Here is an 11,530-nt window from a genome sequence, read left to right on the forward strand (position 1 = left end):
ATCAGTCACAGCCCTGTATAGCTACACTAAGAATCTTAAAAGAACTGACAAGCAACAAACTTTAAAAATTCCTACACTGTTTCAAACGGACTACGTACTCTGTAAGTGGTTTTCAAATAAGCATGTAATGGAAAATCTAACACTAAGACCTAAGTTCATAAAAAGGACAAAATTACAAAATAAAATCAACCTCACTGAAAACGTTTACTTTCTGCCGTGAGTCTAATCACAGCTTGAGGTTACATCCCAGCATTTGCAAGCTCTGCCACGGAGTAGAGCTGCCAACACTGAGGCTACAGATAACTTCATGAGGTTTGCACTTCTTCAGACCAGAAGCATAATCTGACATCTTATCAATTTTATCACAAAGATGAATCTGTACTTTGAGGACATTATTTGCCCAATAATAATCTGACTGATGAAAGCAGGGTCCTTTCAAGTTAAAAAAAGGAAAAAATAGAGCCACTGTTTTTGTTTGTGCCAGCGCGTCCTGTGGCGTCATCGTGCAGGAATGTTCCAGGCCTGTGGGTGCTATGCATCATCCCTTTGGGATCCTCTCAGAAGTACTTGGGTGACTGCTAAGCTTTTCAGAGATGTGTTTTTTTGTTTGTTTTTTTTTTTTTATGCAAGTGATGCCCAATGTGAAAGAAAACCTCAGAGTGCCTAAGTTCCTCCACAAGATTCTGTCCTTAGGTAACTGCAGGGGACATCCTCTAACTTCAGATCTTATTTGTGGAAACAGCTTTGTCACCTACCTGCCTGCAAAAAGGACTTCTTTATTCTTTAATCCAGCCAATGAATCAAGGTGGCATCCAGAAGTTCAAGAGTGGATTAGTGGGCATCTTTCACTCACAAATTAATGAATTCTGACTGCAGTGTGTGGAAATTTCAGGCTTCTTTTGATCTTAAAGATGCAGTTTATGCTTCTGCAACAGCACGGAAGGATATTAAAGGATGTTACCCTACGAGGAATCTTAACAAAACTCTGGTCAAGTGTTATGTTTATGAAGTACCTGTCAAAGGAGGAGGTGACTGAAGGATGTAATATGAAAAGTGGTCCTGAATATTTTAAGTATGAATTATCAAATTTTATCAACAGACTATATCTAAGAAGACCTATAGATCTGATTGATGTAAATAAGAAAACCCAGTAGAAGAAGAGCTAGGGGTTGAGTAACTATTTAAAGTATAATTAACCCAGAGATGCCCACAAGGAATGGATGAAGAAAACTGAAAAGTAACTGAAGCAGGCATCAGGTTCCCAAACGCATAATGAAGTTCACTGTATTTGCTGAGCTCAAGTCATTACATTTTACTGCAGAAGTCATGCATCTAAACCCTGGACTGAATCATTTCTACTAGAAAAAAAATAGCATCAAGAATTGATCTGTATCATAAACAAATTTAAGTGGGAATCAAAGGCTCTCTCCTACAATTCTTGGACTTCTTGAAACCTGCATTTCAGTTACTCTCTTGCAACTTTGGGTGAGGATCCTATTGAAAATAACCTTGATGGTGATGGTCTGTGGCTTGATGATGATCCAAAGAAACAGTCACCTAACTAGTGCAGGGTCTATGACACTTTATGTTTAGATTGTAAGTGAATTTTATAGTTTATGTTAAGAGATACACTTAAAAAGTCAATTGTACTGCTAAAACCTAAGTTATGATTAGTTACATTTTGATAAAAAAAACTAAGCAACAAATAGTTTTTCATCCAATTTCTATAAATATAGCACCATATGGTAAAAGCTACCATTTCTATGGTGCTTACAAGTATCTTTTAAAAGAGTGAAAATACAGTTATACCATATGCATCTGCAGATACTGTGTACTGTTCCTACATCTTAATGTATTTACAGTCTAGTGATACTTGAATATGCTTTTATTATATAGATTTAAATTACTACAATGTTTTGAGGTAACAAAATGAAAGACCAGTACAACTACTAATTTGTAAGATCCCTCTCCAGTCCATGCTGGGGTGAATTGATCTTTCATTACAAATATGTAACTGATTTCTTTTTCTTCCTTAATGGTAGGAGAGCATATGCCTCAGCAGGTCACTAATCCACAAAGGGCTGATATGAGATGTGACCTCTTTGTTCTTCCTCTATCCTTTTATGAGATTTTTAAAAAAATGGTTGATTAAAATTATCTTTGCATATTAAAAATGTACAGAATTACATGGTCAACTGGAATTCTCCCTGGCAATGCCATCACACTGAGTGATGTAATTACAAGTTCAGCATATGAAGAGTACTATTTTACTTGTACAGAAACTGCCTAGAATAGACTTGTCCTTTGGACAGATGCTCCTCTTCCTTTCATCAATCTTACTCAGAAATATAAAGTCAGTATTTTGATGATCTTAATGAAGTCCACTGAAAAGTCTAACCACTCTAGCTTTTGCATGAAGCCACACCATGCCAGAAAAGATCATGCATTTCAAATATCTTTTACTTTTCTGCCAGTTTTCTTAAACGATAAGATTACTTTAACTCAAGCTACCAATTAAAAGTGGGGAGGAGGGAGATCTTTCTTCACCATAAAATAAAAGCCAGGGACTGTAGATAAAATACCTGACATGATTTTTATAAGCCTATGTTTATAGCTGCTTGCAGATTCTCCCTGCTGACTTTTTAAGAAATAATCTAACAAATATTGTCTCTTTTAGTATATAGTGCTCACTTCTCTAACAGCTATGAAGTTCATAATTCTACAGTCACTAAAGCCCATGTACTTGGAAGCCTCTGACAAACATAAGAATAAAACTTACACAAAGTAAAGTTAGTCACAATATTTAATATTTTCATATTTACCTGAATTGTGGTATTTTTTCCCAACATATTCAAATGCAAAGAGTAGCTGGAGGTCTGTTGGCTGGGAATAATGAGCTATTGCAAGGCATACCTAGGAAAAATTCTACATTTAGAATTTGATTTTAACACACTTATTTAAATGAAAATGTACAATAAGGCCTTGATTACTGGGAGCATCATCTTGGATGGGGCAGTGATTACAGATATTTATTTACATGTTTTTTTCTGTTGACCTAGAATGTGAAAGAGCTCCTTAAGGCCAGGTATCTCATTCACTGTTGTGCCCCCAGGACACTGTTTATAATCTTTAGTGAGTACATGGTTAAGTATTCAGTAAGTGTTTACGGAGTTGAATTTTAACAGGAAAGTAATTTTATTCAAATAAATGAAACTCAAAACCTAGAGAAGCATTCTCTAAAAAGGCAGTGACATATATATACAGTCCTAAGGAAAGGATTGAAATAGTTTCATTTTTGGTGGACTATAATGACTTAATACCAGCAATCTGGAAGGTTTAATGTAAGGTATGAAATTTTAATGTTCATACCCCATGGATTAAAAAAAAAAACCTAAACTTAACAGAAAAGCTACAATGACAAAAAAATAAAAATTAGCAAGAAACCCTAACGTACAGGATGGCTCAAAGAGGTACATCAAAAAAAAAACAAAAAAAAACAAAAAAACCAAAAACGTGTGTTTAAGGAAATGGTTTGAGACTATGCCTATGGTGGAGAAAGTGTAGGCTTTGGAATCAAACAGATTGGGGCTTACATCGTAGGTCTACCAAACACCTGCCATGTAAGTGATGCAAAATCAGTTCGCCTCTCTGAGCTTCGGTTTGTGCATCTGTGAAATGAAGACAATACCTATGGCTGAAATAAGGATTAACAATCTTAATGCATGCCTGGCTTCTGGAGAAGCTCCACACATGGAAATATGGTTGGTATTATTCCCAACTGCTGCTGGATAGAAGGAAAGACAGAGAGTGCTCTATGTTTGCAAGGCCCTAGACTAATTTGTAGAAGAAAACACTCTTAAATGAACAGAGCGGAAAGAAGAACTATAAGACATATGCAAGGAGAGAAGAGGAGATCTTATTTGACAAGATTACATATCATTTAGAAGGAAAAGCATTAAGCCACATGACATATGTCCAACAGTGAGCAAGCAGGAAAAGTTCAGTTGTTAGTCCATGTCCATTAGCAGTGTTTGGGATGTGTTGATGCAGGTTCTAACTGTAACCAGTTCTAGTTTAAAATACATTTTAAAAGTCTTCTATGGAATAAATGTTTCCTGTCTTACTAAATTAGAATATATATACAAATAAGAGGACAGAGTTTATCATTAATTTTAGTTCTGACTAAAAACAATTACCAAAGGTTCCTGAAACCTTTATATAATAGCTCGATTTTCTCAATGGCTACAAGGAGAGCTTTCTATGACAGTCTAATTTAATGCAATTAGAGAGAGTAAGCTACATTTCCATCCCTGATCTGTACAACAGTCTTCCTGAAAGAGCCTCTTCTAGCAGCAAGACTACTGCAATCCGTACCTCAAATCACCACTTCCTATTCCTCCGGGCACCATATTGACTTTATGAGTTTTATAGCACTTTTTTCAAGATTATCTTTCATTTTTGTTCCATTTCTCTGCACGATCACAGCCATGTTCTTAAGCCATACTCACCTTTTGGCATGTCTGTGGGCTTCCCCACATTCTGAAAAAAATCCACAATGCCTAAGATTTCTCTTCTGAAAATTCTGACCAACAACTCTGCTCCCGGGATAACCTGCCACAGTGCCCAGATACCTGCCTAATAAATGCAATCTTCTCATTCTTGACTCTTCCCCAAACTGGTTCTCCTCCACCAGACATCCCTTCCCATCCCAATATTCCTTCAGTGGTCTCCTGTCGGAGAATGACGTGCCTGCACAATACTGTGTCTGCCTCACTCACAGTCACCTCCTCTGCCACATGCTGCTAGGGAAATCCTTCTCCACAGCTTAGCCAACCACACTGTCTCTGAAACTACCATCTCTGTTCAACTCGAATCTCTTCACAGGCCTTCCCATGACAGAGCTGATTTCCCAGTATTAACTGCAGAAACGCTTCTGTTCTCTCTGAATAACAGCCACTGTGATATAAAGTGTCTCTTCAGTTAGCTATGCTTTCGTATAAAGCATTCATGAAATAGTTTTGTAAGTATAGATAAAATACAAAGTATTCATGAAATAGTTTTACTTAAGTAAAGATAAAAAGGGCACAGGCGTTCTTTGTTTTAAATTCCATTCCTCAAGGGTAGATGCTGCGTCTCTCATTCATTCAACAGATACTTCCTGCACATCCACCATGTCCAAAGCCCTGGGGCAGCAGCAGCGAACAACAGAGACACAGATCCCTGGCCTCACTAAGCTTACATTCTAGGGGGGAAAACAGACACGAAACAAGATAAACAAAAACTATAGTAAGTGAGATAATTTTAAGTGCTAAAGGAAAAAAAAAAGTCCAGCAGGGAAGGGATATGAAATGTTATGGTGAGGCGAGAAGGAAATAGGTTAATAATTTAGAGGAGACCAGGAAAGACCTCTCCGCACAGAGCTGAGCGAAGACCTAAAGACTTCTAAGCATTTTTGTTCTCTTTAGTAGCTTTCTGAGGTTGCTTTGAGCATAACAGCAGCTGCACTAAAAATACTAGTGGACAAAATTACTTACAACATAGTAAGGAAAAGTGCTCTAAGCCAATGAAACGATCATGTTTTCTAAGACATTTAGAAAGCAGCCACAGGCCTTGTTTACACAAAAGAAATTCACAGATCACTGATTATGGAATACGCTGTTTATGGCCACAAAGCAAAAACAAACAAAGCCTATCTGCTAGGCAAAACCCAACATAGCCCAATTCTAAAAAGCCCTTAAGAATAACACAACATCACATTTTTAAGGTTAGGAAAGCAAATGGGTATGTGTAATAGCATCTTCACTTAAAGAAGACTATGAACAATCTTGTGAAACTGATATTGTTTAATCACCTGCACAATGCCGGATTTTGGCAGGGAGGGGGCACAACGTGAACTAAAGCTTGTGTTCAGCAGTGTCATTAAAAGATGCAAAATGTATTTCTATGTAACCTAAGTGAGGGTCATCTTTGAGAACCCAGATATAGGCACATACCACCTGCATTATCTGGGTTACATTCATGCTGTTATGTAGGACACTTTGAGAAGAGAAATAAAGCCAACATTCCTCTCCCTCAAGCGTTTTCATACACGCTCTTTAAAAAGCTTATGTCCACATTCCTAGCTTCTGTCACTGAGAGTTTCAAAGACTTAAAAAAGTAGGTCTCATTTTCATGTAAAATTATTCTAATTTTGTAATGTACTCCATAAGCATTAAAAATTTTTAGAAAATCTCTACATCTTTAAAAACTGCTCCTGAAAATAGTTCATTTGCACTGGTTATTATAAAGAATGAGAGTATCTTGGTATTAAAGACAGTGAATTATGGTAAATATTTTATTGGAGGAAAAAAGTAAACTACTTCTAAAGTGATTTTTGGACCAAGACTGATTCTTGTGGACAGAAGCCAGAAGTACCCACAGCTGGCTTCTCCTCTAAGACCAGCCGGGGGTGCAGCCCTAGGGAAGCTCAAACCTTATCAAGTTCTAGCACACTGGCACACAAAACTGGTTTCCCATATTTTTGTGGTCTAAAAGCCACCAAGGAGTTAAGTCTCATATTCAAGGCAAAAAAAAAAAAAAAAAAAAAAAAAAAAGTTCAGGAAAGGCCAACTTATTGTTTAAATCCATAGATGGGTTGAATTTTCACTTCTAGAAAGTATGCCTGAACAAGTAGTTCACCACCAAGTATTCTGAGAATAAAGTGGAGACAAAGGACAAATATTTCACTTGCCATCTTTATATATATATATTTTTTATAAGTGATAAATCATTGAAAAAGATATCTATTTTTTGTCCCTCAGTTTTGAGCAGAGGTTCTACAAAAGGAAATGGTGATTTCAAGTTGCTTTGAGGCTAGGTGTCCAAATTCTGCATTATCAAATTCCTTTTTTCTTTATACAGATCTGTCCCAAATATCCTTATTTACCTGTGACAGACCAAGGATAATGAAGAATGCTAATGGATGCAGTAGCACAATGTCATCTAATTTTGTCATAACATAATTTAGGCAACAGTAACTAGACTACCAGAAGGCTATAGAGCAACATTTAACAAAATGTGAACCAATTTAGCATTCTGAGATCTTGTATTTCAAACAGAAATATAAATGCTTTTAGTATTTCAAAGCTAATCAGTGGTTTACCCACCAAAGAACTCTGAACATGCATCTTGAAACAGTGCATTTTAAAACGTGCATCCTAAAACAACTTTAAAAAATCAGAGCATTTCCAGAGAAAATTTAGCAAAGTTTCTGGGAGATATAGTCAAGCTGTAACTTTCCAACTGTTACCTAATTTTAGATGAAAACTTGTTCACTTCAAATAAAAGAATTATGCTAGAATTCTCATTTTTAACTCATGAAGCCAGTAAGCTTTAACAGCACACGCCTTAACCTCTCTGTGTTTGAAAATGTGTAAATTAGGGAAAAAATTCTTTATTTATATTCATTCCTACTGCCTCTAATTTTTTTCCTGTGCCTCCCTTCCCCCCAACATGACTGGTACAAAAGACAAAAAGAGCATTTCCTTCAGGGCTGAGGTTACATCCTTTTAATATTTTAAGATAGTGGGGGAAAAGGATTTTTGCCAGAAACTTGGTCTTGGGAAAAGGCATAAACAGTTGGACTAGGCTGTTTTTGTAGACTGTTCAATGCGGCCCCCTCCATCACTTACCAGCAGCACAAGGGATATCCTGAATTTCCAGAACACTCATCTGTTTCATTCATTTGGCAACTACTCACTTATGTGGAAACATCTTTTATGTCACTACTTTGTACCACTATTTAATTTTCAGCTGTTCACACTCTATCTTCTCAACTAAGCACTCTGCCTCACACATCAAAAATGACCAGCAAGTATATACTAGAAGGCTAAGAATAAAGCCAAATAATTATGATTTCCAATTACTGAAATAGAGTCAACTGAAAAATACAGTTGAGAGTGGGAGAAAAGGAAACTTTCTGAAAGAATATTGGGCCACTGTATCAATTTCTTAAAAAAAAAAAATCCTGTCCTAACTAAATCTCCTAAGTTCTATGGTGTCCCTATTCTTGAAATGCTATACATCCTGAAGTTAAGGTTTGCATAAGCAGATTCTTGATGCTTTGATTAAATTACACATATATATTTAAGCTCAAGAAAGTAACTCAGCTAAAATGTTTTATATACAGTCTATTGCCTTATTACGCCTGAAGTCTTTCTATATATGAGTGGGCATCTCAAATTAGTAAAATGCCAAAATCACAACCTGCGGAAATGAACAGCTGAAAGGGGCTGAAATGAAAGCTATCTAGGGGCTGGGGAACCTGGTGGCTCAGTCAGTTGAGCGACTGACTTCGGCTCAGGTCATGATCTCACGGTTTGTGAGTTCGAACCCCTCGTTGGGCTCTGTGCTGACAGCTCAGAGCCTGCTTCTGTTTCTGTGTCTCCCTCTTTCTCTGCCCCTCCCCCATCCATGATCTGTCTCTGTCTCAGAAATAAACATTAAAAAAATTAAAAAAAAAAAAAAAGCTATCTAGGGGCACCTGGGTGGCTCAGTCAGTTGTGCATCCGACCCCTGATTTCGGCACAGGTCATGATCTCATGGTTTGTGGGATTGGGCCTTGCGTTAGGCTCTGCGCAGTCAGCACAGAGCCTGCTTAGGATTCTCTCTCTCCGTCTCGCTGCCCTTCCCCTGCTCACGCTCTCTCAAAAATAAAACAAACATTTAAAAAAAAAGGCAATCTAGTTGACTTTTCAAAAATGCAGCATGCTGGAATATGGTTTCACAGACTCCCTCTGAAAACTTTTAGCCACAGAGTCCACCATCACCCTGCTCGATTATCTAGTCCCAGTGGTCCAGCACTTTCAGACATTTATCTTATTATGCTTGCCTTCCTGTGAAGAAACCACCAAAGTGTATGAAGACAGCTGCCTTGAGAATTTTTGACAGCCTCGTTTTGAAATCATCAGAAAATTCACTGCGGTAAGTCTACTAACCATGGAAAACAAATGCACCCATTTTTTGGTGGTGTAAAAGCTGTCTCATTTCTGCAAGAAGGTTCCACTTCACTAAGAAAACTGTTCCTTTATGGGGCGCCTGGGTGGCTCAGTCGGTTAAGCCGCCGACTTCGGCTCAGGTCATGATCTCGTGGTCTGTGAGTTCAAGCCCCGCGTCGGGCTCTGTGCTGACAGCTCAGAGCCTGGAGCCTGTTTCAGATTCTGTGTCTCCCTCTCTCTGACCCTCCCCCGTTCATGCTCTGTCTCTGTCTCAAAAATAAATAAACGTTAAAAAAAAAAAAATTAAAAAAAAAAAAGAAAACTGTTCCTTTATTCCCAATGTGTAGGAGCAGGCTTCTCCTGAAAATTCTGTTATTATTCTCTGCATTTGCTGCACCATATAGATGGGCTGGTAGGGCATTAGGTCCACCAGCTTCACTTGTTGGCCAAAGCCAAATGTGGGATGAAGGAAGTAGGAATTTCTGTCATGAACCTTATTTCATGAGTAGGCAATAAACATTCCCCAGAAGGCAAGAGAAAAACAAAGCCAATGAAAAAGTCCCTAGTTTTTAGCTGTTCCTGTGAATAGCACTCAAATTAATTCACTATGATTTCTTTAAAGCACTAATAATTATTAGGTCTCTCCCATAACTATATATTTACTTAACCCTTAGGTAACTTAAGTCTAGCCTTTAGTTCACTGATAAAGTTCTGAGGTATTTTCTAAAGTTCTAACCAAGAAAGAAACCAGCTGGTACTGGTCTTAATGCAAAAGATACACTAATTTTCACATCATAGTTTTTAGTATATTAGGAGCTGATGACAAAAAAACCCCACAACTATACAGAATACTTTAAAACAGTCATAAATTAGTCCAAGGAAATAGTTCTATTAACATTCTTGGTTTTGACTTTACTTAAGGAGGTATCTGATAACTTCCCCTAAAAAAAAGTCTGAGCAACTGAGAAAAGAGAATTTCCATACAGAACTGATATTGGTAAATACAGTGTGAAACACAGAACTTGATAAAGCTTAATAATATTACCTTTTTGGCACTTTCAGGACCCGATTCATCAAAGCGAAATCTGACAATTCTGAAATCTTTACAGTAAATAATTAACTCTGTTGGATTAAATTTCAGTTTCTGGTTGGGACCTAGGACTTTCTGCTTCCTCTTGTGGTCATTTACTAAAAATGAAAAAATAAAGAAAAAAATGTGTAAAAATTCTTTCTTGTTACCCAGTCTTTCATACACTTGAACAAATTATTACTGAAAATAATTAAGTTACCCACCATTTGAGCACGGCTTCTCTGGAATCTGTCATATCTGTCTACAACTTCTAGAGCTTTGGGAGATTGGTGTTAACTTTGCTTTTGACTAGATTTTAAATGATCTTTTGCACAAACCACTTGAGACACATTTAATGCTTAAAATTTTAATTAAAGAGAGGACAAATATACAGAAAACATAAAAAGCTATATATGCTATATTTCCACTTAAAAATATGGGGTGCCTGGGTGGCTCAGTGGGTTAAGTGTCTGACCTTGGCTCAGGTCATGATCTCACGGTTCATGAGTGTGTCAGCTGTGCTGACAGCTCAGAGAGTGGAGCCCGCTTCAGATACTGTGTTTCCCTCTCTCTCTCTGCCCCTCCCCTGCTAGCGCTCTCTCAAAAATAAATAAATGTTAAAAAATATATAATAATTTATTGACTTCTCTCTCTTTCATTAATGTTCTTAGGACTGAAGAAAAAGGGGAGGGGGAAGTAAACCTATAGAAATAAATTCCAACCCAAGTATCTGATTCTTTAAGCAATACTTCCCAAGAAGAATCAGTTTTCATGGACTGAGTAAAGACTACATACCTGTGACAATTTGCTCAATACATGTTAAAGGGACATCATGCTCACCAAGAAGAAGATTTCTGTAATGGAATTTCTGAAATAAAAAATTATGTTCATGTTAAGTCTTTTCCCAATAACCTCAAATAGTAATAAGAGCCTTACTTTCAAATGTGATGAGAAACTGTGATGTCTATCCCTAAAAAGAATAAAAAGCTTTTGCTTGCAGCACTATGACAATTCTAATTATCGACAGAGTATCTTAGAACACACTTCAGTCGTAAAAAGAAAGAAACGCATGCTGTGTTCATGTTCTCTCCACCTTTCTCTTCAAACTTTTATATATGAGGTTAAACTTTACACTACGATACAATATCATTATAATACCTCAGATACATAATATTGTCAATCACTTCATAGGCAACCATTTACATGTCTAGTTCTGGTTAAACTGTCATTAAATATTAAAGAAAAAGGGACTCTTAAGTCATCAGATTTTTGATTTTACAAAGGAGATTTCAGAAAATCACTCTTTAGAAAGTAACTCTTTTTGGGGTGCCTGGATGGCTCAATCAGCTAAGCGTCCAACTTCAGCTCAGGTCATGATCTCATGGTTTGTGAGTTCAAGCCCCGCATTGGGCTCTGTGCTGACCGCTCTCCCTCTCTCTCTCTGCCCCTCCCCTGCTCACACTCTGTCTCTCTCTCTCTCTCTCTC

At 37.3% G+C, this 11,530-nt stretch overlaps 1 protein-coding gene across 2 annotated transcripts in view; it reads right to left on the reverse strand.

Annotated features, from left to right (window-relative positions):
• The window catches only part of MTMR10 (myotubularin related protein 10), a 55,808-nt gene that overhangs the window by 21,382 nt on the left and 22,896 nt on the right, over positions 1-11,530 (reverse strand). For both annotated transcript variants that reach the window (XM_040493847.1, XM_040493848.1), the window contains exons 4-6: positions 10,840-10,912; positions 10,021-10,163; positions 2,823-2,913 (exon numbers count right to left, since the gene is read on the reverse strand). In XM_040493847.1, coding sequence (XP_040349781.1) covers positions 2,823-2,913; positions 10,021-10,163; positions 10,840-10,912 — 307 coding nt within the window. The remainder of the gene's footprint in view (positions 1-2,822; positions 2,914-10,020; positions 10,164-10,839; positions 10,913-11,530) is intronic.

The sequence above is a fragment of the Herpailurus yagouaroundi genome, unplaced genomic scaffold (genome assembly GCF_014898765.1).
Source record: "Herpailurus yagouaroundi ecotype Mexico unplaced genomic scaffold, PumYag 185, whole genome shotgun sequence".
Lineage (NCBI taxonomy): Eukaryota > Metazoa > Chordata > Mammalia > Carnivora > Felidae > Herpailurus > Herpailurus yagouaroundi.